The sequence below is a fragment of the Takifugu flavidus genome, chromosome 14 (genome assembly GCF_003711565.1).
Source record: "Takifugu flavidus isolate HTHZ2018 chromosome 14, ASM371156v2, whole genome shotgun sequence".
NCBI lineage: Eukaryota > Metazoa > Chordata > Actinopteri > Tetraodontiformes > Tetraodontidae > Takifugu > Takifugu flavidus.
Genome location: NC_079533.1, coordinates 6,413,531 through 6,437,493, shown reverse-complemented (window position 1 = coordinate 6,437,493; position 23,963 = coordinate 6,413,531). Strand labels below are relative to the sequence as shown.

Here is a 23,963-nt window from a genome sequence, read left to right as displayed (position 1 = left end):
TAGTTGTGCTCCCCAGTAGAATGGGTGTGTGTGTGTGTGTGTGGGGGGGGGGGCACTGTGGGGAACCAGCTCCCTGTCCAGGTACAGAAACCTGATCACATGACTGCCCCGTTCCCCCTTAAGAGTCTGGTCCTGCTCAAGGTTTCTTCCTGTTAAAGGGAGGAGTCCTTTGTTGGGGGGTCTACAGACAATTGTGACTGATACAGATGATAGAAATAAAGGGGTCAAGGGTCATCTCACTGAATCCTGTCTAATTTCAAATCTGCTCCTTAATCAATCAACAGTTTCTTAACATCTGCCACCACAGCCTTTGCCAGGACCGGTTCAGCCATTTCACACGCACCTGGTGCGCGTTCAGCTCATTTTAACATTCACTTTTATGCACTTTGGGGATTTCTTGATCTCTTCGGGTGGGCGTGGCCTTGGCTGCAGGATGCGGAAGCTTGCTTCGATCCGATTGGTGGAGGCGCGTCCTCCACCTGCGGCAGCTTTTTCTGTAATACACACACGCGCACACGCGCGCACACACGCTCCGCAGCAGGACTCTGCGGGAACACGAGGTCACCGTCAGGTTTCACCGCGGATTTATTTGACAGCTTCATTTCCAGCACCGCGTGAGTAAAAGGGTCGTTTGAGCCTCGTGGGAGCCCGAATGCCGATGGTTCGGCCCGCGTTTGGGTCTTCGGTTCCGAGCCTGTGAGGATGTTTGCTGAGCTTAATTTTCAGTCGCAGCATTTTCAGTTCTGTTGAATTTAATCGAATTCCTGTTTTGCAGCTTCGGCCAGTTATGAAGTTGATCTTGTCACGCTGCCATTGAACCTGGAGACTCCTCCTGCGAGACCGAAGCTCCGCGTCTCGTTTGTCACTTTTGTCAGAAGGGGTTCTTCTCCCCAGCTGGGCCGGATCACACTTTCCTTCCTCCTTTCTGTGGATGTGAGAGGAACCGATGGAGGGAGTCCTGCTCATAAAATCTGCATCATCTCCTGACTTTTTTGCTACAAATGAACAGGATGATTCCCAACTACAGTCCAGTTTTCCATCCTCCACTTGTAAGAAAGCTGCTCCTCCACCTCCTCCACCACCTCCACCTCCTCCTCCACCACCACCACCTGCGCTCCTTCCCCCGTCTCCATTCGGCTCACGTAACAGCGGTCAGCGGCGTTCCATGAAGAAGCTGAACTGGGATACCATTCCCAGCCAGAACGTCCTGGGCAAAGTGAACGTGTGGACCTCCAAGCGTCCACAGAGGGACCTGGTGCTGGACATCCAGGCCATGGAGGAGCTCTTCAGCCATGTGGATAAAGCGGCCACGCTACCCACCTCCAGACGGAGGGGTGTGAAGGCTCTGGATGGCTTGGAGCTCTTCCCACTGGAGCATCAGGTGAATAGTTTCCAGCCTAATTTGATGTCCAGTTCCACCTTTTTACTGGCAGGAAGTTCTAAACTCACAACAGGAACCGTTAACAATCGTTATTTCAACTTTGAGGAACATGATGAGTTAGAACCTTACTGGGGAGTGTTTTTGCTTCCTCCTTTCTGCTGGGGAATGTGATATTGGTGTCATAAAAGGAAGAACTGTTCCCACTCATTTGTGGCTTTTGCTGTTTCAGGTCACGATACTCGATGCTAAAAAGAGCATGAACATCGGAATCTTCCTTCGCCATTTCAAGAGGTAGCGTGCTCCCCTCCCAACAGGTCAAACACGCTCTGGTGCCCACAGCAGCAGGTTCCTTATCTCAGCAGGACAGTGAAATGCAGGGAAATGTCTGTGGGTGCGATCAGGAGCTGAACTAAAGGTGCCACCTGATAAGGTGCCACCCTGACCCAGGGTGAGCAGAGTGATGGAAACGTGTCGGAGCTTCAGGCCACGCCAGCAGCTCTCATGAGCGGGCCGAACCTTTCAAACATCCACAGTTTAAACAACCTCAACATTTACGTCTTTGAAGAAGCATTTCTTTCCTTTGCAATATTTTCCCAGCGTAACTGGAGCTGCTGGATTATTATTCTAAACCTTATCGCACGCTCTCACTTTGAATAGCAAATGCGTTTGCGATGTGTCAACATCCCAGTTCTGAAGTCAGTTTTAGTCAAATTCAAATTGAATGAGCTCTCGGTGTTTTTCTGCCTGGGTGTGTGCTAGCTACTGTAGCCGTTCCAGCGTTCGGGACCGTCCATGGGCATTTCAGCTAGCAGTTGCTCGTTGTCTCCCTCTGCAGGCCAGTGGCGGAACTGGTGCGGGACATCAGAGAAGGGAACTGGCTCCGGTTTGGACCCGGCAAACTCAGGGAACTGTGTAAACTCCTGCCTGAAGAAAGTGAGGTAACAACCTTTCAGCTTTCATATCCTTTCTGCCTATGATGCCTATAATAAACATTCCAGGGGTTCGAACTGCTGAAGGTGCAAGCCTCCCCTTTAGATGGAACATTTAGTCATTTGCAAAATGGCAGGTGCCACAAATTCTGCTCTCAGCCTTCCAAATGAACCGATGCAGCTTGATATTCCCAAAGCATGAGTGGTTTCCAGACGTGCGTCTCCACAGGTGAAACAGCTGTTGGCGTTCAGCGGGAGGCTGTGTGTGCTGCCGGAGGCCGACCAGTTCATGGTGCAGCTGGTGAAGGTTCCTGGGTGAGCCTGCTCTGCTCTTTCTCTCATCTCATTCATTAAAATGCAACAAGCAGCTCTGTTTAGCAAACGCCTGCTTTGCTTTAGCTATGAGGAGCATCTGAAGACAATGGTGCTGAGGGAGGAATTCTTCCCATTCATGGAGGAGGTGAAGAGCTCGGTTGCTGCCATGATTAAAGGAGCTAACGGTAGCCCTTTATACACAGGCCACGCATCATCTCGACCCCCCTCTTGTGTTCTGACACGCATCTCTTCCATATCTTTGTCCCCCCAAGAGCTGCTGGACTGTGATGACCTTCATTCGGTCATCCGACTGGTCTTAAAAGCTGGGAATTACATGAATTCGGTGGGTCTCTTTCCTGCAGAGCTGCTCTTTTATCCTTTAGAGGCTCTTTACTTTTGTCCCTGAGCGGTAAATTCGCCCTTGTGTGATTCAGGGCGGCTACACTGCGAACGCCATCGGCTTCCGGATGACCTCACTTCTCAAGCTGGCGGACACCAAAGCCAACAAGCCCGGCATGAACCTCATGCACTACGTTGCCAAGGTGAGCCGGGGCGATTGTGCAGCGGCTCGGGTCACGGGTCAATTACCCCCCCTGACGTGTTGTACTCCCCCAGCAGGTGGAGGAGATCGACGCAGCGCTGCTGACTTTTCCCAGCCAGCTCGAACACATCGGGGCAGCGTCAAGGTGGCGTCACCTGCGCAGCCTCGCGTCTCAATGTCTCCGCTCGGCCACGGTCGCTGCATTAAAGGTTGCTTGCTTACAGAATTTGCAAGGAGGAGGTGATTGTGGACTTTTACAACGAAGTCAAGAAGGTGGAGAGAGTGAAAGTGCCCAGCAGCCGCCCGAGCGCCTTCCTGAAGGACATGGAGGTTTTCCTCATGGTAAAGCCCCCCCCCCCGTCCCCAGCATGTCCTGCCTGTGGCGTCTGCTGTCTGGATCTGTTTGTCACTTCTCAGAGGGCCGAGGCCAAACTGGCCGAGGTGGAAGCTCTGGTCCAGGAGCTCAACGCCCTGAGCGGCGCCGTCGCCGAGTACTTCTGCGAAGACCCAGCCAGCTTCAGACTGGACGAGTGCTGCTCCATCTTTCACTCCTTTTGTAAGCGATTTGCTGCAGCTGTGCAGGTAATAAATGCACGTCTGCTTTTATTATTATGGGCTGTTTTTCTTTGCAAACTGAGTGGATGCGTCTTCTCGTAGGAGAACCAGGAGCGGGAGGCAGCGGAGCAGCGGCGCAGGCGTACAGATAGCTTGCGTGTTGCCTCCAAGCGCCACTCCATAGCGTCGTATCTGGGCTCCCAGCCCGACCTGGAGCGCGCCAGCTTGGAATCAACGCTGCACAGCTTCCTCTCCACTGTTCCCGAGGGACTGACCAGGGGTCGGAGGTCCAGGCTGGCCCCGGTCGATGGATCTCCCTCTGAATGCAAAACTAAGCCGGTAGAAAGAACCGAAGCGGTGGCCTGTTCTAGAGCGAGAGCAGAGAAGAAACGGCAGAAGCAGCCGGAAGATGAGAGAAAAGCGGGAACGTCGAGCAAAGACGACCCTGAAGATTCACCTCGGAGGTCATACGGAGCCAGAACCAGCCCGGCTACCCCGAGAACCCCACGACCTACGAGCAGGGACTATTACTTTGGACACGGCGGCGACCTGGGCTCCCCGTGGACTATCTTGAGCCCCGTGACCTCCGTGCACAGAGAAGCCCGTAAAGGGTCCCAGTGTAGGTTGAGCTCCGGGTCCAGGGGAGACGACCTCGACGACGGCGTCTGGGACAGCGACGAAGCCGTTCATCTGCCCGGTTCCTGCAACCGGAACGCGGTTTCCCCTCCGTACGAGGACCCGCTGCTGGACGGGCCCAGACCCTGGGGGAAGCCTGCGGGCAGGTCGGCCTCCGTGGATGAAAGCAGCCAATCCCTGACCTCACGCTTCAGCCTGGGGGAGCTGTTCCAGCGGAGCGTGGGCCAGCGGTCCTACTCCCACGGATCACGGACAGAAACTCCCAGAGTGCGTTCCGCGTTCAGCTGCAAGTCGGAGCTGGAGGTGGGGAAGCCGAACTCCTCGGGGCTCATCTCCTTCTTCAGGCGCATTGGAGGTAAAACCAGGCCCATCGGTGCAGAAGAAGCCAGCCTGAAACTGCCCGATATTTAACGGAACACTTCATTCACAGACAAAGACCAAGCTTTGTCCTTTTTTATGTGGTTATTTATGTTACTTATGTACGGTTGTGGATTTGTCCTCCAGTGGTGCCAAAGCAAACGGGGACTTGCCTTGACCGTTGGGGGGCTGATTTTATGGAAGTGCTGTCACTTCAGAATGCCATAACTATTTTTCTTTTTGTCTTGTTGTGCGCAATAAAGTGACTTTCAACCGTTTTTTTAGTTAAATGTTTGTCTCCCGGATCGTTCCCCACAAACGTGCTTTCCTCTCGTCTTTCCCTTCGTCTGCTGTTTCTTTCTTCTGATGGTCTGAAATAGGGTGCATGTTTCTGATGAGCAGAACTGGACCTTCTTAATGTGCTGCAGCTCCTCCAGAGGTGTTAGAACCTGTAGGAGGCGTTTGTGTGTAATAGAAGCAGATGAAAGTGTTTCCTCTTCAATGGAGGAGAAAAGGGAACCTACGCCTAGAGAGGAGCCACAAGCTGAGCGAGATATGTGGTTACCCCGGAAACGGGTAAGCCCATCTGACCTCTGTGGGTCTGCTCGATCCGGGCTGAAAAAGAACCACACAGGCTCCTTTGAGCACCCGCGCCCCCCACCCCCCCCTCCGTTGTCTTCTCAATGGGGACATTTTCTGTCGTTGGCATTTCAGATGAACCGACGGTGGAAAAGATTCCGAGAGTTTTCTGTTTTTTTTACGAACCCTCTGTGGCTCTTAAAAAGAGCCTTTTCTTCCCCTCCTGTGAGCCCAAAGCCCTCTGTGGCTGCCTGGCGACGGGCTCGGAGCAGAGCGGGGCGCCAGCCGTGCCCGAGCGGTGGGACGTAAAAAGAGCTGCGCCAAACAATCGGGCCATTGTGACCCGGCGCCCTGCGCTGCGACGCATCTTCTCATGTGAGTCGGCTCCTGAGGAGGTGGCCCTCTCTGGAGCTCCGTGTTCAGCCCAGCGTCTGGGAGGTGGACGGGTGGAGATCCAGCAGGGAGGAGGGTGTGAGGGGCTTCTGGGGTGGCAGGAGGGTGTGAGGGGCTTCTGGTGTGGCAGGAGGGTGTGAGGGCAAGTGTGTGCTGTAAAAAAGCTGCAAACAAGGGAGGAGCAACAGAGGAGCAACAGAGGAGCAACAACAGGAGCAGCAGAGGAGCAATAGAGGAGAGGAAGAGGAGCAGCAGAGGAGAGGAAGAGGAGCAACAGAGGAGCAGCAGAAGAGCAGCAGAGGAGCAGCAGAGGAGCAATAGAGGAGCAACAGAGGAGAGGAAGAGGCTCTTCTGTTGCCTGGATGGTTACTGAATGTGGAATGTGGCAGATGGGCTTTAAAAAAAGGTAAGTTTAAATCAAGTTGTGACAAATTTGAACTGTTGTGTTTTGGTTTTATTTTTGTTAAAGTTTATTGACTTCTCGGGCAGTTTTGAGGGCTCAGAAATCTTGAATAATGCCTGTTTTTAGTGTCGTGAGAGACGATCGCAGTTCCAGCTGTGCTGGGTGGCTTTGCAATCAGGTTCATCTAACCAAGTTAAGCTTTATTATTCTAACCAAGTTAAGCTTTATTATTCTAACCAAGTTAAGATTTATTATTCTAACCAAGTTTAGCTTTATTATTCTAATCAAGTTTAGCTTTATTATTCTAACCAAGTTAAGATTTATTATTCTAACCAAGTTTAGCTTTATTATTCTAATCAAGTTAAGATTTATTATACTATTAAAGTTAAGCTTTATTATTAGAATCACGTTAAGCTTTTTTCAACGTGTTGATTAAAATGTCGAGATCTCATGACAAAAGTAATTCCGGTCTATTGCGGTTTCCCGGAAACACCGCTTGACCCCGACGTGATTTGAACACGCAACCTTCTGATCTGGAGTCAGACGCGCTACCGTTGCGCCACGAGGCCGCCGCGCTGCCTCCCGGCGTCATGTGTAGTAGCACCAACATCCACGTGGCGGCGCAGTTTCGCCTTTTACGTTCCTATTTATTGACTCCAAACTGATCAAACCGTCTGATAAATCACTTTAAGGCGTCCGAATGATGATATTTGCTGTTCTGTTTGCTAACACAGGTGTGTAACAGCAGGTTTATGCTTAAGTTTATGTGCTGAATGTATTGGGGATAAAAGCTAATTTTCTGTTTGCTTCAGCGTTATCAACACACGGGAGATCCAAGAATCCTGCAAACTTTCTTCGGTGATCTCCTATCCCACCAAAATGGATTGGTAAGTGCACGTTTGTTCCGGTCCCTCATTCTTCTCACATTAACAGCGATGAGGACGCAGCGCTGCTCTGTGTCTGTGCGTGATGACCTCGGCCTCAGGAAGCGTTTGATTGGCTGCGTAAATGTGCCGTTTGCAGCGAGGTGATCAGATGGTCGGTCCCCAACACCCGCCTCCTTCCCTCGGCGCTCGCAGCCAGATTTGACCGTCCACTGATTTGACCGTCCACTGATTTGACCTCCCACTGATTTGACCGTCCACTGATTTGACCTCCCACTGATTTGACCTCCCACTGATTTGACCGCCCACTGATTTGACCTCCCATTGATTTGACCTCCCGCTGATTTGACCTTCCACTGATTTGACCTCCCACTGATTTGACCTCCCGCTGATTTGACCTTCCACTGATTTGACCTCCCACTGATTTGACCGTCCACTGATTTGACCTCCCGCTGATTTGACCTCCCACTGATTTGACCGTCCACTGATTTGACTCTTCCATCTGAAACTGTTCTTACATTCGGAGCTCGTCCAGCCTGAAGCAGAATCGCTGTTAGGTGCTCGTTTTGGTTTTTCATATTCAGAGTCAAGTGTGTGTGTGTGTGTGTGATTCTGTGTGTGTTGGGGGGGGGGGGGGGGGGCACCTGTGTGTGTTCTGCTGCAAAGGATGCAGTTGCCATGGCAACATTTTGTTCCCGCAGAAAAATCCTGGGAAGATGATTCTGTCTCCACCCCTAAAGCACTTGCACGTAGGCACTGCACACACACACACACACACACACACACACACACACACACACACACACACTCACACCACACACACAATCACACACACACACATCTTCACATCTCTGTTTATAAGTTGAGCTCCACATTTTCCCTCATCAGTTCCCAGATTTCCCAGCATGCTTTGCTCATCTGCTTCACCTTGAACTTGAGAACTTGAGAGTGGGGGGCTGATCTTACCTTTTGACTCTGCACGGTCCGTCATAAAGTGGGGGCTGATTTCATGTTTCCTGTTTTTAGAGAAAACAGGAGAGGGAAGAAAGACCGAGGGGGGGAAACAGCCGAGTCTTTGTTGCCTTTGTTCATCTCTGTCCCTATTGGTCCCTTCAGCACCCGCCTCTTTCCACGGCAACCAATCACGATGTGCAATCACTCTGCATCACTCTCTCTCTCCCTCTTTCCCTCTCTCTCTCCCCACTCTGTCTCTCTCTCCCTCCCCTTCCCTTCCTACCTCTCTCTCTCTCCCTCCCTCTCTCTCTCCCTCACTCTGTCTCTCTCTCTCTCTCTTGCACACAAATTCATGCATTAAAGCCAGATCACGATCACACACACACACACACACGCACACACACACACACACACACACACACACACACACACACACCACACACACACACACACCACACACACACACACACACACACACACACACACACACACTGCCTTCTCTGGCTCTGGGAGGTGCGTTTTGCTTTTGCAATGTGGGCTTTTATGGACCGGTCCTGCTCCCCGTGGAGGAGGGGAGCGTCCCCGTAGCCCCTCTCTGCTGCCAGGAGCTGTAAGTAGACGACAGCCGGAGACTCTCAGCCCTTCTTGATCTTTTATTCCCATTCCTTCATCCCTGCTTGCATCCCTTCCCTCCTCTCCACCCCTCCCACCCATCGCACTGATGCAGGGGTCCCGTTGCTATGACGGGACGGCCGTGCACATCTGCGATTAGGCGATTGGGTTTGACTCCCACCGAATACGGACGATCAGAACTGACTGAACAAGTCCCACCTGTCTGCTTTTAGGGTTGAAGTTCGGCACATTTAACTGCATTTTTGAGTCTGACCACAAGTTTGGGGGGGGTCATACATCAGTGAAGGGTTTGCATTTGCTCAAGCTGTAGAGAAATCTGGGTGACTGGGCACCGGGTCGTTAGTGCGTGTCTGGGTTTAAAGGTTCTATAAGCTAAACGGTGATCTGAGGCTCCTCCGGTTCCAGTGCTGGAGCCTGGAATGTCCAGCTGGCACGAGAGGAATGTGAGTGGAGCTGCAGGGGAGGAGTCAGGAGAGCTGTGATGTAAACATGAGTGTGTGTGAATGGGTGAGTGGGGGCACACACACACACACACACACACACACACACACACACACACACGCTCGCTGCCCGTTCTCCATTGTTTGTGCCCTAAAAGCTTTCCTTCATCCACAGTTCATGCGTGAAGCGTTTCCTCTCAGCCAGGCAGCGAGCGCACGTTGGCCTCGTGCACGGTGACGGGACCCCAGCAGCAGTAGCTGCTATCGCGGTTCAGGACGACGCTTCTTGGTCCCCGGGGGACAAACCTTTGTTGGACTCCTGCGTCTCCCCCTGAAACGTGAGGATTAGAGAAGTTTTCAGAGCGTCAGCTGGGAATTCTGAGGCTAATTAGCGTCGCCCCCACTTTAAGCTCTAATTATTCGTTATTAAGCACATTTATTAGCCGTTTTTGACTCGTCGTTCAGCTACTTTAGAGCAGCCTCGGCCGTATTTACGCTCCATTGTGGAAGCAGACGGCTGAGTGATGAAGTCGTGCGGCGATGGATCTATTTTTAAATCAATTCTTCAGAGGAGCTCATTAATAGCGCTGCCTCGAGTGATGTCAGCAATCAAACGTTCCTGGTCAAAGCCAAAGGTTGTGTCCAAAGGAGCCTTTTGGGTCATTTGACACATTTCTGTGTAGCTTCTCAAGCTTCCGGGTCAGAGTTCTCCCAGGTTCTGTGACACAGACAACTACCTTGGTTCACCGGGAGGGTTTGTAAAACCATGCTTCGGTTCTGCTGGAACGGCACCTTGCTCGCCCCCCGGCGCTGTTGCCTCCTGGAGGACGCCGCTCTGGGGACCTCCGAGTCTTGGTAAACAGATTAACGTGCGCGCCCGCCGTGCCTGATCTGTGCATTCATATGTCGATACAGGCGTTCCCGGCTAACATTCCCGGCTAACATTCCTGTCCACTTCGGCTTGGATCCTTGGATAATTTCAGCTGTGTGTCAGGCAGCGCCCCCTGCTGGATGTTTGTCATCTGCCACAGCATCCGTGCGTTTGAAGGTGTGAGCACATTATCGCCTCTCTGTGCACGTGCAGCGTCACAACGGACCGCACCCCCTTCCGCCCTTCAGCCTGAGGGTCTCCTCGCTCCCCGGGCGATGTGCAGAGTTTGACAGAAATCCGCCGACCTATGAAGCAGCTGAGCAAATGTTGGAATTTGTGATCATCTTCGGTAAATGAATCCCTGTTCTCCGCTTGATCCTTTGGTTTGATTCACTGACCGATGCTGCAGCAGTTCTGGAGCCGCTCACCGAGCAGCAAGAACCTCCTCAGGAGCCTGCAGGCGACGGCAAACAGGTGCTCCACAAAGGTGCAGCAGAAGACGGCCGGTTCCTGCCGTGCCCGTGTGTTAGTGCACGGCGAGCTGAAGGGGCGCGCTCCCTCAGTTATTTAAAGAAACAAATTATTTCAGGATCAGCTCCTCCACCCTGTGGCACAAGCTCCTCGTTCCCTGAGATGAGTCTCTGTGCTGGAGAGGTTGGAGAGGCTGGGGGGCCTCGTCATGCAGGACTCGCCCTGAACCTCCAAAGATTTACACATGCTGCATGTTTAATAGAGATGAAGAGTTTATTCCCAAACTGCCTGTCGGGAATCGTGGTGATTCGGCTTCACGCGCGCAGGACTGAGGGTTTGTGCTCCAGGTCCGAGGATTCGGAGCAAATAGGAGCAGAGCGGGTTTAAAGGGCCTCTTTGTTGTTCATAGTGAGGGTTTGTGACAGTTACGCAGGCGTCGCGTTTAAAAGCGCTGCTGATTCATCTTCTCAAGGCTTGATGCTCTGATATCTGCCAGGAACGGCACTCGTGCGAGAGGGTGAGGACGGAAACGCTCGTGCGAGAGGGTGAGGACGGAAACGCTCGTGCGAGAGGGTGAGGACGGAAACGCTCGTGCGAGAGGGTGAGGACGGAAACGCTCGTGCGAGAGGGTGAGGCGGAAACGCTCGTGCGAGGGTGAGGGCGGAAACGCTCGTGCGAGAGAGGGTGAGGACGGAAACGCTCGTGCGAGAGGGTGAGGACGGAAACGCTCGTGCGAGAGGGTGAGGACGGAAACGCTCGTGCGAGAGGGTGAGGGCGGAAACGCTCGTGCGAGAGGACGGAAACGCTCGTGCGAGAGGGTGAGGACGGAAACGCTCGTGCGAGAGGGTGAGGGCGGAAACGCTCGTGCGAGAGGGTGAGGACGGAAACGCTCGTGCGAGAGGGTGAGGACGGAAACGCTCGTGCGAGAGGGTTAGAGTCGCGCTATCCCTCCTTATCTTCACTCAGGGACACTTGTCATTGCAGGACGTTCTTGGTTGAGGCTGCGCGTGACGTGCAGCTCGCCGTGCAGCCGTGCACACCTGCTCCCCCTCAGGTGTGCACGGCAGCTGGAGCGTCACAAGCCCGGAGCGCCCTCGCTCCTTCCTGCGTGCACTGTCCTCCGCACGTTCCCTGCCATCATCGGGGTTCGGCTCGCTGATGCAGGCGCTATAGGTGGTAACTGCACGTGCACTGCAAGGACACGACGCACATCTTTTTGTAATAGTTTTTGCGTCCTTCTGAGTCATTACTATGTTCATCTGAGGTGTGTGTGTGTGTGTGTGTGTGTGTGTGTGTGTGTGTGCGTGCAGCGGGGAGCACGTGCTGCCAGTGATGTGAAAGGGATGAGAACTGAGAGCTCTATATATAGAAGTATACGTTCGTGGAGCTTCGGGCCCTCGGGATGGGACCACGCTGCCAGAGCACTGACAGGCGTGACGTAGAAGAGGGTGCATGCCACTGCTTTTATAGGTTTATGAGGACCGATTACAGTGTGTGTTTTTGCCACCTAGTGGGGACCAGTATACCCATTTCACTGGCAAAGTGGGGACATTTTAGCTTTAAGGTTAGGTTAGATTCAGGGTTTAGATTCAGCGGGATCATTAAATCCGGAACGACTATAAAACAATCCAGACTTCTTATCAGAAGATATTAAATTGATATTTAGAAACCCGCCTGTTTCTGTGCGGCAGCGACGCTCCTGAGTGGCGTCGGACATCAGCTCAAGATTCCAACACGGATCAGAGGAATTTCCTGACCGCTGAACTGGCACTGACCATGATCTTGAGCTTAAACTGTTACACAATCGGGCACCAGAGTTTGGGGCTCTGGAGACCGGATGTTCCCCTGGCCCCTCTCACCCGGGGCTCCTCTCACCCTGGCTCCCCTCACCCGGGCTCCCCTCACCCTGGCTCCCCTCACCCTGGCTCCTCTCACTCTGGCCCCTCTCACCCTGGCTCCTCTCACCCTGGCCCCTCTCACCCAGGCTCCTCTCACCCTGGCTCCTCTCACCCTGGCTCCTCTCACCCTGGCTCCTCTCACCCGGGGCTCCTCTCACCCTGGCTCCTCTCACCGGGGCTCCTCTCACCCGGGGCTCCTCTCACCCTGGCTCCTCTCACCCGGGGCTCCTCTCACCCTGGCTCCTCTCACCCGGGCTCCTCTCACCCTGGCTCCTCTCACCCGGGCTCCTCTCACCCTGGCTCCTCTCACCGGGGCTCCTCTCACCCGGGGCTCCTCTCACCCTGGCTCCTCTCACCCGGCTCCTCTCACCCGGGCTCCTCTCACCCGGCTCCTCTCACCCGGCTCCTCTCACTTTGGCTCCTCTCACCCTGGCTCCTCTCACCCTGGCTCCTCTCACCCTGGCTCCTCTCACCCGGGGCTCCTCTCACCCTGGCTCCCCTCACCCTGGCTCCTCTCACCCTGGCTCCCCTCACCCGGGCTCCCCTCACCCGGCTCCCCTCACCCGGGCTCCTCTCACCCTGGCTCCTCTCCTCTCACCCTGGCTCCTCTCACCCGGGCTCCTCTCACCCCTGGCTCCTCTCACTCGGGCTCCTCTCACCCTGGCTCTCCTCTCACCCTGGCTCCTCTCACCCTGGCTCCTCTCACCCGGGGCTCCTCTCACCCTGGCTCCTCTCACCCTGGCTCCTCTCACCCCCTCTCACCCTGGCTCCTCTCACCCTGGCTCCTCTCACCCCCTCTCACCACCCGGGCTCCTCTCACCCGGGGCTCCTCTCACCCTGGCTCCTCTCACCCGGGCTCCTCTCACCCCCTCTCACCCTGGCTCCTCTCACCCTGGCTCCTCTCACCCGGCTCCTCTCACCCCCTCTCACCCGGGGCTCCTCTCACCCGGGCTCCTCTCACCCTGGCTCCTCTCACCCGGGCTCCTCTCACCCCCTCTCACCCTGTCTCCTCTCACCCTGGCTCCTCTCACCCGGGCTCCTCTCACCCGGGGCTCCTCTCACCCGGGGCTCCTCTCACCCTGGCTCCTCTCACCCTGTCTCCTCTCACCCTGGCTCCTCTCACCCTGGCTCCTCTCACCCGGGCTCCTCTCACCCGGGGCTCCTCTCACCCGGGGCTCCTCTCACCCTGGCTCCTCTCACCCGGGGCTCCTCTCACCCGGGCTCCTCTCACTCGGGCTCCTCTCACCCTGGCTCCTCTCACCCGGGCTCCTCTCACCCGGGCTCCTCTCACCCTGGCTCCTCTCACTCGGGCTCCTCTCACCCTGGCTCCTCTCACTCGGGCTCCTCTCACCCTGGCTCCTCTCACCCGGGGCACCGGGGCCTCCTCCTCTTGTGCGAGATCAGAAGTTACTGAACTTCCAGAACGGTTCTGGATTTTCTTTCTTTCACCACAGAGCAGGAGCGGCGATATTAACCGGGACAGTGAACGCATCGTGTATGAATGATTGGTGCCTTTATGTTTGGGGACTGATTTTTTTAGGTTTCAACAACCTGTCACCTAATTATGACATAATCCCGGTTTATTGCCCCCCCCCCACGTTCAGTCGAGTGTGTTGTGTCCTCAACACACAACCTTTCACCATTTAAAGTCTCACGGGAGGCAGCAGACGCCATCCGTCACCCCTGACTTGTGTTTTCATCCTCTCATCCTTCACTTCCTGTTGCACCCTCGGCGGTCTGGACCAGTTCTGGATGATGAGATTTGTTGGGTTTTTTCCAAAGGTGTGCGTGGGCGTCGAGGGGAGAGAACTCGGGATGGGGGGGAGGGAACTGGAAGCTCGGAATGGGGGGGGGGGGGGACCGGGAGCTCGGGATGGGGGGGAGGGAACTGGGAGCTCGGGATGGGGGGAGAGGTGCCGTAATTCAATCCGCCCGGATTAAGTCTCAGAGTGATGTTTTTGTTAGAGAATCATCACCCGGTGCTGCAAATTAATCTCTGACCAGCGTTTAAGGGATTGGGTGCAAGAATCATCCTGTAATAAGATATTTTGCTTCAAAACTCCAACTTCTAATCCCCTTTTTTAGATTTTGGGCGTTTTTAAATCCCAGAACATGTGTAACGTGGTGCTATAATGTCAACTGAAAGGGCACATGTGCATTTTTAAAAGGTGACATCATGGATTACATAACTAATTTGCTTGTGCGTGCGTGTGCGTGCGTGTGTGAATACCTTAATTCGACACCATAACAAAAGAGGACTCGTTTGCTCGGGAGAGAACAGAAAAGCGGGATTAGAGCGTCGTGTGCGGGTGTTCGAACTTTCTTCCTGTTCTGGTTCTCTGGCCGCTGGATGGCTGAGCCATGACGCAACCCGCCCCCCCGCCCCCAGCCAATGGGCCCGGACGGTGGGAGGGACCCCAGCAGCCCCCGCCGGAACACGCACGGACGGTGGGGGGGGCGCAGCGCACGGGCCGCCCTCTGTTGTCGTCCTCACACGGGCGGGGAGAAGGAGAAGGAAGAGTGGTCAGAGGAGCGCAGGGGATGGACAGTAGGCGTGTGTGCGCGTGTGCGCGCGTGTGCGACTGGACATGGAGCCTTCTGGACTGGTCGACCCCCCGCTCGTGACAGTAGGTGTCTTTTTCCTGTCATCACCGTGTTTTTCCACATGCGTGCGTGCGTGAGTTCTGATCAGCTGGTCGAGCTCGGTCCCAGTCTGGTTCAGCTTCTTCTGGATCCAGCTTTTCCTGACCGAACCCGTCTCCTGTTGTACTGGGGGGAAGAATTCCGGGTCTCGGTTCGTTTGGGCCAGCCTCCTCTGAGTGTCAGGGCGCGCCACAGCTGACGCGCACGAGCAAACACTGACTTTTGTGCTCAGCCCTCAGTGAAGAGCCTCATTGTGCACGAGGTCGCTCAGTGCCGCGCGCTGTTTCACAAACATGCAGCCACAGACACGCACGCTGCACGATGACCCGGTAGCGCGCAGCGTGCGTGTTGCGCACGTACCGGTGATGTGAAGCGAGCTGTCAGAAATGCTGCCCGGGTTCGGTTCGATCTCAGTCCGAATCTGTCAGGTGAGCGGGTCAGCTGATCCAGGTGTCGTGGAGCGCGCACAGGAGTGTTTGGTTAGGGTCGGCTCACGCGCACGCTCGCCTCTTATGGATGAACGCACGCGCGACTCCACGAGTCTGTTGGACCGTTTCATGTTCTAACGTGAAAGAAAAGGGACCAAAACACTGTAGATGATGGACTCGGACGGTTCTTTACGGCCCGGTTCTTCAGAGGAAACGTTGCCTCGAGGCTGCGGATCCGAACCATCAACCAGCGGAGGCCACGTGCAGCACGGTCTTATTTTAGTTCCCTGTCATCGCTTCCTCGCATTCCCACTAATACGCGTCTAAATTTAGACGGACCGGACGGTTCCTGTCCGGAGTGTAAATAGTGTGTTTGGAACACGGCGCGTGGTTGGTGCCTTTATTATAATTCGTGTTCTTTTAAAAGCGTTCAGGCAGCAGAAGTGACCCCCCCCCCCCCCCCGGGTCTCGTCGGATCCTCAGACTGGGGGGGCAACTCACAGCAGGACTGGGGATTGGGAGCCATATCACATCCAGCAGCGGCAGATGTGCAGCAGGGTGACGATTATCAATGGGATGTGTGTGCGTGTGTGTGTGTGCGCGCGCGCGTGTGTGTGGGGGCCTTGTCAGTTCTGAAAATGTCCAGCTGGGGGCGCCAAATCTGAATAATTGTGACTATTGCTGGAGCCTGTTGGCAACTTGGAGGTTAAAAAGGGTATTTGGTCCTCGTTAGCAGGGCTGAAGGCTCCGGTTCTGTGTGGTTCTGGTGTTGTGAGCATGAACGCGGGCCGAGCCCGCTGGGTCGTGTTGCTAAGCTAGTAATAACACAGTAATAACACACGGGATCGCTGTGCTCACAGAACACTGACAGAACAGACCAATGCAGAATCAGCTTTAGAGGATTTGCAGTTATTGTAATGTAACTTTGTAAATAATGTAACTTTTCTGGGTTGTTGAATGTGAAAAGTGAAGCAGCCAAACAGCTGATTTCACCTTTGATGATCAAATATAATCCCTTCTGTTGCCTTTTTAAGGTTTCATCTGAAGGTTTTTCCCCTCCTTGCTGTACTGGTTTTTCTGGTGTTGACCCAGAAGCAGCTGCCTAACAATGGCCCAGCTTTAGGACTAATCAAGGAATTAAAGTGCTTTGTTCGCTTTGGTTCCTGGCACCTGCTGGACCCGGTGTGCTGAGCGTTCCCAGGCCTTAAAGTGACGCTCAGCACATTTGTCCCCCCCTCCGTCTCAATGCAGGTCCAGTCCTTTCGGCTCTGAATGTCCTCCGCCATGGCGAAGCACGACGCCGGGCGCACCAGCCCCGTGGTGCGTCAGATAGACAAGCAGTTTCTGGTGTGCAGCATCTGCCTGGATCACTACCGGAACCCCAAGGTCCTGCCCTGTCTGCACACCTTCTGCGAGAGGTGAGTCACAGCCGCTCAAGACCGTTTTCCAAACAAGCCAAACACACACTGGAGCAGGTCCGACGGGTCCGACGGCGCCGCTCAGGACCTCCTGCCCTTCCTTATCTCCCTGTTCTGCTTCTGTTCACACACCGTCGTGCACGGGGACGCCCACAGCTTGGACGCTGCTCGTTAGCTCCTCTGAGATGAGCATCAGGACGGCCGCTGGAACCCCAAACATGAGGGGCGGGGCCTCAGAGAGGCCGTCTAATCCCTGGTTTAACTGGCCGGCATGTGGTTGGAGTCCTGCTGAGGCGAACAGATTTTTGTCTGGAGCTACGCATGATGTTACCAGACAGATGTTTTAATACTTGATGGGTTCCTGGATTTTAGGGATCAACGAGGGGAAAAAAGCTGGCCGAGCCCACGTGTTGTTTTCAGTGCCTTCGTTTTGCCTCCATCTTACTGGGTCGTCTGTCACCAGAACTGTTGGAGCCGCACGATTGTGCAACCAGAATTCCACATAAAGCAGGCGGAGGAACTCCCAACATGTGACCTTCAGGCTCATTTTGAGATAAATTGGGAACATTTATTCAACCCTCAGCAGTGCTGACGCAGCAGTAGGTCGACACAGAGCCGCGTGACGGCTGCATTAAGCCCCTCTGGGGTAGCACAGGCAGCTACATTAGCAACAACAGATTCAGCTCCAGGATTCCTACAACAGGTCCTGGGGGTGCAGCCGTATTTGGGCTCAGCTTAAAATTGTCTAAATTGATCAGCAGAGTTATGCAGAGCGAACAATCTCTGGAGCGTATACACACATTCATGTGATTCTATCTGTGTGCGGACGTTCATAGGCTATCATCTCGCTATGCTAACCCTAACCATCCTAGCTAACCCCCGGACCCTGAACCTGGGCCCAACCTCCAGCTTGAAACCATATTTTAAACCTCAACCAGTTCTTTCAAATTATGAGGCCATGCAAAATGGCCCCCACATTGCTGGTAGAATATTAATATTTTGTTACTCACACACACACACACACACGCACACACACACACACACACACACACACACACACACACACACAGAATCAGGAACATATGTACCGCACCCCAGCACGTCCTTTTGGCAGAAGTCTTCCGTCTCTTTGTTTCTCTGCCAGCTGAGCACGTTGTCAGAGACTCACTGAGCTCCGGAGCGTGCACGTGCTCCCGAGGCTCCTTTGAACTGCCGGTGATTCACACTCGTCCTGCACTGGCTACGACAGCAGCGCTGCTCTCAAACAGGAGGAAGCGCCGCGTGGACGCTCCTCGTCAGACTCTCACTTCCTGTCCTGAACCTTTTCCTCCAGCTGTCTCCAGAACTACATCCCCCCGGAGTCTCTGACCCTCTCGTGTCCAGTCTGTCGACAGACGTCCATCCTGCCTGAGAAAGGAGTCTGTGCTCTGCAGAACAACTTCTTCATCACCAATCTCATGGAGGTTTGGATGCCTCGCTTTAAGACTTGTAACACAGCAGATTTAATAGAATATGAGGGACGTGCGATAAGGTGTGTTTCAACTGTCTTCATCTCTTTATCATCGTGTATTTTGCTGTCTGTCTCTTCCTCTCTCCACTTGTCTTTCTTAATTGCATTTCCTGTTAGCAGAGTTAGCTTGTGTTTTGGTTCGTGTGGGTAATTCTTAAAATCCATCCAACTGAAGTCAGAAATCTTTAGGTTCTTCAACGAGACTCCGAGTGTTCGCGTCCAGAAGCCTGTAGCGTCCTGGAGTCAGTCAGTGCAGCCGCCGCCGGAAAGCCGCTCTGCTGCCCGAACCACGAGGGGAAGGTAGGACCCCCCCCCAGACGCTCCTGTTACCCTCTGGTCACCCCCGCCGAGCATTTTCGGACGCTTTGTCTCCCTCTGCAGGTGATGGAGTTCTACTGCGAGTCCTGTGAGACGGCCATGTGTCTGGACTGCACCGAGGGCGAGCACCGGGAGCACGAGACCGTCCCTCTGCGGGACGTGGTGGAGCAGCATAAGGCCGTGCTGAAGACGCAGCTGGACGCCATCCGCAGCAGGTGAGGACCCGATGCTGCCGCCTCAGACCGAGGCTTCAGCATCGGGCCCAGACTCCTCCCTCCGCCACCACGAGAGCGTCTTCACCATGGTTGCGATGTGTCCGCCCTCCAGGCTCCCGCAGCTGACGGCGGCCATCGAACTGGTGAGCGAGATCTCTCGCCAACTGAACGACAGGAAGAGCGAGGCGGTGGCGGAGATCAGCGGCACGTTCGAAGAGCTGGAGCGGGCGCTGCATCAGCGCAAGACGGCCCTGGTCACGGACCTGGAGAACATCTGCACCGCCAAGCAGAAGGCAGGTTCTGCTTCACAGGTCTGGCCTCGGCGCCCCGTCTGACCTCTGACCTCTGACCCTTTCTCCTCCAGGTCCTGCAGGCTCAGCTTTCAGCGCTGCTCCAGGGGAAGGAGCAGATCCAGAGCAGCTGCAGCTTCACGGAGCAGGCCCTCAGCCACGGCAGCGCCACCGAGGTGGGTCAACGCCGCCGCCGCCGCGCTCGTGGTCGCCGCCGCTGTGACGCAACCCCTGCTGTGTTTCACGCACGTGTAGGTGCTGCTGGTCCAGAAGCAGATGAGCGAGCGGGTCACGGCGCTGGCCCGCCACGACTTCCCCGAGAGGCCACATCAGAACGCACATCTGGATTGTCTGGTAATTCTGCTTTGGTTTGTGTTTGTCCCCGCTGAGGTCCGTCTCCTTCTGTCCCTGTCAAATAAACATAAACAATCAGCTCACGTTGCCGCGGGCGACGTTTCATGGCGCCGTCTGTCGCCCAGTGGCGTGATAGTTTTGTCCGTCTCAGGTGGAGACCGACGGTTTGCGGCGTTCCATCCAGAACCTGGGCGTCCTGGTCACCACGGCCGCTGTGGCCCACAGCTCCGTGGCCACGGGAGAGGGCCTCCGCCACGCCGCCACCGGGCAGCACCACGCCATAACCGTGACCACGAAGGACAAAGTAGCGCCTTGATTTGCTATTTCCACATTGTGCCCTCACTGTTTTAGCCGTGCGGTTTCCTTGGAAACGGACTCACCGTCCTCTCGCTGCAGGACGGGGAGTTGGTGCGGACAGGAAACGCTGTTCTCAAAGCAGAGATAACGTCGACTGACGGGAGCCGCGGCGCCGACACAGAGATATCGGACAACAAGAACGGGACGTACGAGGTGGGCTACACGCTGCACTCCGAGGGCGAGTACGCCTTCGCGCTGCTGCTGTACGGCCAGCACGTGCGCGGCAGCCCCTTCCGCCTGCGGGCCGTCAAGCCCTCCGACGTGCCGCAGTCTCCGGACGACGTGAAGAGGAGGGTGAAATCCCCCAGCGGGAGCGGCGGCCACATCCGGCAGAAGGCGGTGCGGCGGCCCTCCAGCATGTACAGCACCACCAAGAAAAAGGAGAACCCCATCGAGGACGAGCTCATCTACAGAGTGGGTAAGACGGGCGCCACCCGGGCGCCGCCCGGGCGTCAGCACGTCAAAACTCACCTTTGCTTTAACCACATGCTGGTTTCCAAGGTTCCCGGGGCAGGGAGAGGGGGGAGTTCACCAACCTGCAGGGGATCTCTGCCTCCAGCAACGGCAGGGTGGTGGTCGCCGACAGCAACAACCAGTGCATCCAGGTGAGTGGTCAGGTGGAGACCCACCCCGACCCGTCTCGCTCAGCGCCGTCTCGTTCTCGGACTTCCAGATTTTCTCCAACGACGGCCAGTTCAGGATGCGCTTCGGCGTGCGGGGGCGCTCCCCGGGACAGCTGCAGCGGCCGACCGGCGTCACGGTGGACGTGAACGGCGACATCGTGGTGGCCGACTACGACAACCGCTGGGTCAGCATCTTCTCCGCCGAGGGCAAGTTTAAGGTGCCGTCTCCCAGTCCGTGAACAAAACCTTGGGGGGGTCATTCCTGGATATTAAAGTGCTGTTGGCCCCCCTCCCAGAATAAGATCGGCGCCGGCCGGCTCATGGGTCCGAAGGGCGTGGCCGTGGACAAGAACGGACACATCATCACCGTGGACAACAAAGCCTGCTGCGTCTTCATCTTCCAGTCCAACGGGAAGCTGGTGACCAAGTTTGGAGGCCGGGGGACGGCGGACAGGCAGTTGGCAGGTGAGACGCTGGCGTCCCGTCCTCGGACGAGGACGCCCCCCAGGCGTTGAAGACAGAGTGGCCCCCGCCCCCGCTCCACCCGGCCACTCGCGCTGCTTCGTCTGGGCTCACTCTTCATTTCTGACTTCCTGCGTTTTCTTTCTTTCTGTTCTTCCTCTTGTGTTTCCATCCAGAAAAGCTCGGCCCCAATTTTAATAAATCTGGCTCAGTTTTCAGTAAGTACCAAGCGTGGCCTTGACCTCAGTGCGGTGCCCCCCCCCCTCCTAACCTGACTCCCTGATTGTGTCTCTGACCCAGAACTCAGAGAGTTGAAATCATCAGTCCAATACATTCTCTCTGAGAAGTATTAACACCTTTGTTTTGCTTGTTGACCTCTGGTGCCCTCTGCTGGTCGTGAGTCGCGCCGTCTAAATCTAAACACACAATCAATCAGAAATGTGTGTGGCTGCAGCCCGGCGACACCGATCTCGTGTCCAATCAACCTACTAACGGCACCGATGTGATGGGAGCTGAGGCCTGTGTGGTTCTTTCAGGATGACCCTCTTCTCTCTCCTTATCCAGGCCCGCACTTTGTTGCAGTGAACAACAAGAACGAAATTATCGTGACTGATTTTCACAATCACTCCGTGAAGGTGAGGAAGCTCTCAACGTTTCTGGTGCGTAGACGCCGTGTTCGGTTCCTCTCATCCAGTGTGATGTCCCATCCCAGGTGTACAACGCAGACGGAGAGTTCTTGTTCAAATTTGGCTCCCACGGCGAAGGCAACGGCCAGTTCAACGCTCCCACCGGAGTGGCCGTGGACTCAAACGGGAACATCATCGTCGCCGACTGGGGCAACAGCAGAATACAGGCAGGACTTCGTCCTTGTCTCCGTCCAGATTCCAGCAGGAACGAGAGATAAGCCTAAAAATATCAAGACCATCCGTCTGGAAAATAGACCTTTTAGATTTGTCACAGGCACATTTGCGCCACCTGTTGGTCATAATTGTGACACACAGTTTCTTAACACATTCATTCAATTTCATTTTTTCTAATATGATTAAGCAACATTTGTATTTAGGAGATTCTTAGATGCTGCTAATCTTTAGTCCAAACTGTCCATTTATTATGTACCGATGTCGTTTCCAGGTGTTTGACAGCACCGGATCTTTCTTATCTTATATCAACACCTCAGCAGACCCCTTGTACGGCCCCCAGGGCCTGGCCCTCACCTCAGACGGACACGTGGCCGTCGCCGACTCTGGAAACCACTGCTTTAAAGTCTACCGGTACCTTCAGTAAACGGAGCAACGTGTCTGCGTCCTTTAGAGGGGCTCCAGCTCCCTCCAGAACCTTCAGCTCCCACCAGAACCTCCAGCTCCCTCCAGAACCTTCAGCTCCCTCCAGAACCTTCAGCTCCCTCCAGAACCTTCAGCTCCCTCCAGAACCTTCAGCTCCCACCAGAACCTTCAGTCCCTCTGCAGAAGGAAACCGGAGAGCTTGTGACTCCACGTTTACAAACTTATAACATTATCAATGATTGGCCCAGTTACAGATACACCTGTAGCTCGAACAACACACTGTGTTCATTACCCCCCCCCCCCTCAGACGCCGTCCTGGTCTGTGCCCCAGCCCTGTGGAGCTCCTCTGCACGTGTGGGACCTCAGCACCGACTGTCCTCCGCTGTACAGAAAAACCGCTAAATCCCTGAAAATAGAGCCTCTGTGCAGCGTCTCAGTCCTACATGTGTCTCACTACATGGCAGCAGGGAGGGAGCAGGATTATGGGGTGTTTGCTTGGATCCTCTCTAAATCTGAGTCCATCTGCTCAGACACCAGGTTTCACGTCAGTCACAACTGATTCAAGCAGCAGAGTTGTTATCAAACACCCAGAGGTCACTGAGGTCAAGAGGTCGCTGCAGGTGGACGTTCTTGCCAGGATGATTAGATTTTACATTAGGACCTTTTCATTTTGTATCCAAGAGCACAAGTTTCTTGATCTCATCAGCAGCAGCTCTGGTTTCCTCCATTAACCAAGTACTGGTCTTACTGGTGTGACTCACACTCGTCTGTTCATGTCTGCAGCTTGGTAGTCGAACACATGCATATTTAGATGTAACAATGGATTCGGCGTCCACGTTATTTCACCGTGCGTGCGTACGTGCGTGCGTGCTCCCGGATTCAGGAGTTTAGAATTTCAACACTGGACTGAAGGTCATGCTAAGTTGCTAAAATGCTAAGTGGAACAAATAATTGACTGTTTTTAATCTTCAGCTGACCCAATTTATTTTCTACATAATTTGTTGGGGGGGGGGTTCTAATTGTTGCGTTGGGGCTGCGTCCTCTGCCAGCCGCCCGTGCACAGAGGCCTTGAAACGCGTAGCGCTGACGCCAACCCCTCGTCTGCATCGTTTTCTTTCTGCCAAATGTTGAAAGCTGTTTAACGTTGCACAGAATCCAAATATAGGAGAGTTCTATAGTTTGAGAGTAATATATGCCTGTGGATAGTTGTCATTTAGCATAAACATGTACTGTGTATTATATTATATAATTATAATTATTGTAGCTGACACAAGCACCTTTATCATAGAGTCTGTTCTAACTGTCCCTGGCCTGCTGTGAGGGGGCAAAGGTCAGCCCACAGGAAGGTTCTCACCCGTTTTGGACCAGACGTGGTGGAGTTCATGTTCCGTCTTCCCATTTGCACATCCTGTGAACCAGAAGCTTCAGCTGCCTCCATCTGCGTTTGTTTTATCTGAAGCACATTTTCAAGGACGCAGCAACACGGCGGAGGCCACGCCCACATTTACGTAACCGTGGCAAAGGTGTGACTGTACATATTAAAGAGCAGCTCTATGAACTGTTGTGCACATCTGCCTCTTTTTTAAATGCTGAAACCCAGTCCAACATGGCGGTACCTGCGTGGGGCCGCAGGGTTCCGGGTGGACCGGAGGCCTCAGACCTGCTGATGCGAGCGAACTCCCGTTTGGAATAAGCAGCATTTCCAAGATGCTGGAAGGGAAGCGAGTGAGACTGAAGGCGCTCGTGTTCATCACGTCCCTTTATTAAAACCCAGAGGAACTGAGTCACAGCGTGGGGGGGGGGGGGGGGGGGGGGTGATAAA

At 54.6% G+C, this 23,963-nt stretch overlaps 2 protein-coding genes and 1 non-coding gene across 11 annotated transcripts; 2 read left to right on the top strand and 1 right to left on the bottom strand.

Annotated features, from left to right (window-relative positions):
• Positions 1 to 96: 96 nt before the first annotated feature.
• fhdc3 (FH2 domain containing 3) lies at positions 97 to 4,992 on the top strand. 3 transcript variants are annotated; one of them, XM_057055112.1, is made up of 12 exons: positions 97 to 696; positions 776 to 1,381; positions 1,611 to 1,672; positions 2,217 to 2,319; positions 2,540 to 2,625; positions 2,710 to 2,810; positions 2,898 to 2,968; positions 3,060 to 3,167; positions 3,244 to 3,311; positions 3,391 to 3,508; positions 3,584 to 3,748; positions 3,824 to 4,992. In XM_057055112.1, the coding sequence occupies exons 2-12, from the start codon at positions 947 to 949 to the stop codon at positions 4,766 to 4,768; spliced, it is 2,262 nt and encodes a 753-aa protein (XP_056911092.1). In that variant the 5' UTR covers positions 97 to 696; positions 776 to 946; the 3' UTR covers positions 4,769 to 4,992. The 3 variants fall into 3 exon arrangements, with proteins under 3 accessions (XP_056911092.1, XP_056911091.1, XP_056911090.1); XM_057055111.1 differs by having other exon boundaries at positions 99 to 614; positions 3,241 to 3,311; XM_057055110.1 differs by having other exon boundaries at positions 99 to 696; positions 3,241 to 3,311.
• Positions 4,993 to 5,957: 965 nt separating this feature from the next.
• trim3b (tripartite motif containing 3b) lies at positions 5,958 to 23,699 on the top strand. 7 transcript variants are annotated; one of them, XM_057055104.1, is made up of 17 exons: positions 5,958 to 6,092; positions 6,902 to 6,976; positions 16,563 to 16,729; positions 18,063 to 18,192; positions 18,429 to 18,772; positions 18,885 to 19,065; positions 19,137 to 19,238; positions 19,318 to 19,416; positions 19,568 to 19,720; positions 19,813 to 20,191; positions 20,275 to 20,378; positions 20,447 to 20,614; positions 20,693 to 20,861; positions 21,035 to 21,076; positions 21,423 to 21,493; positions 21,571 to 21,711; positions 21,990 to 23,699. In XM_057055104.1, the coding sequence occupies exons 3-17, from the start codon at positions 16,584 to 16,586 to the stop codon at positions 22,140 to 22,142; spliced, it is 2,382 nt and encodes a 793-aa protein (XP_056911084.1). In that variant the 5' UTR covers positions 5,958 to 6,092; positions 6,902 to 6,976; positions 16,563 to 16,583; the 3' UTR covers positions 22,143 to 23,699. The 7 variants fall into 7 exon arrangements, with proteins under 7 accessions (XP_056911084.1, XP_056911083.1, XP_056911085.1 ...); XM_057055107.1 differs by lacking the exons at positions 5,958 to 6,092; positions 6,902 to 6,976 and adding an exon at positions 14,693 to 14,867 and having other exon boundaries at positions 18,429 to 18,539; positions 18,621 to 18,772; XM_057055103.1 differs by lacking the exons at positions 5,958 to 6,092; positions 6,902 to 6,976 and adding an exon at positions 8,386 to 8,537.
• trnaw-cca (transfer RNA tryptophan (anticodon CCA)) lies at positions 6,587 to 6,658 on the bottom strand. The gene has a single exon. It is a non-coding gene; the product is annotated as a tRNA-Trp (tRNA).
• Positions 23,700 to 23,963: the final 264 nt, after the last annotated feature.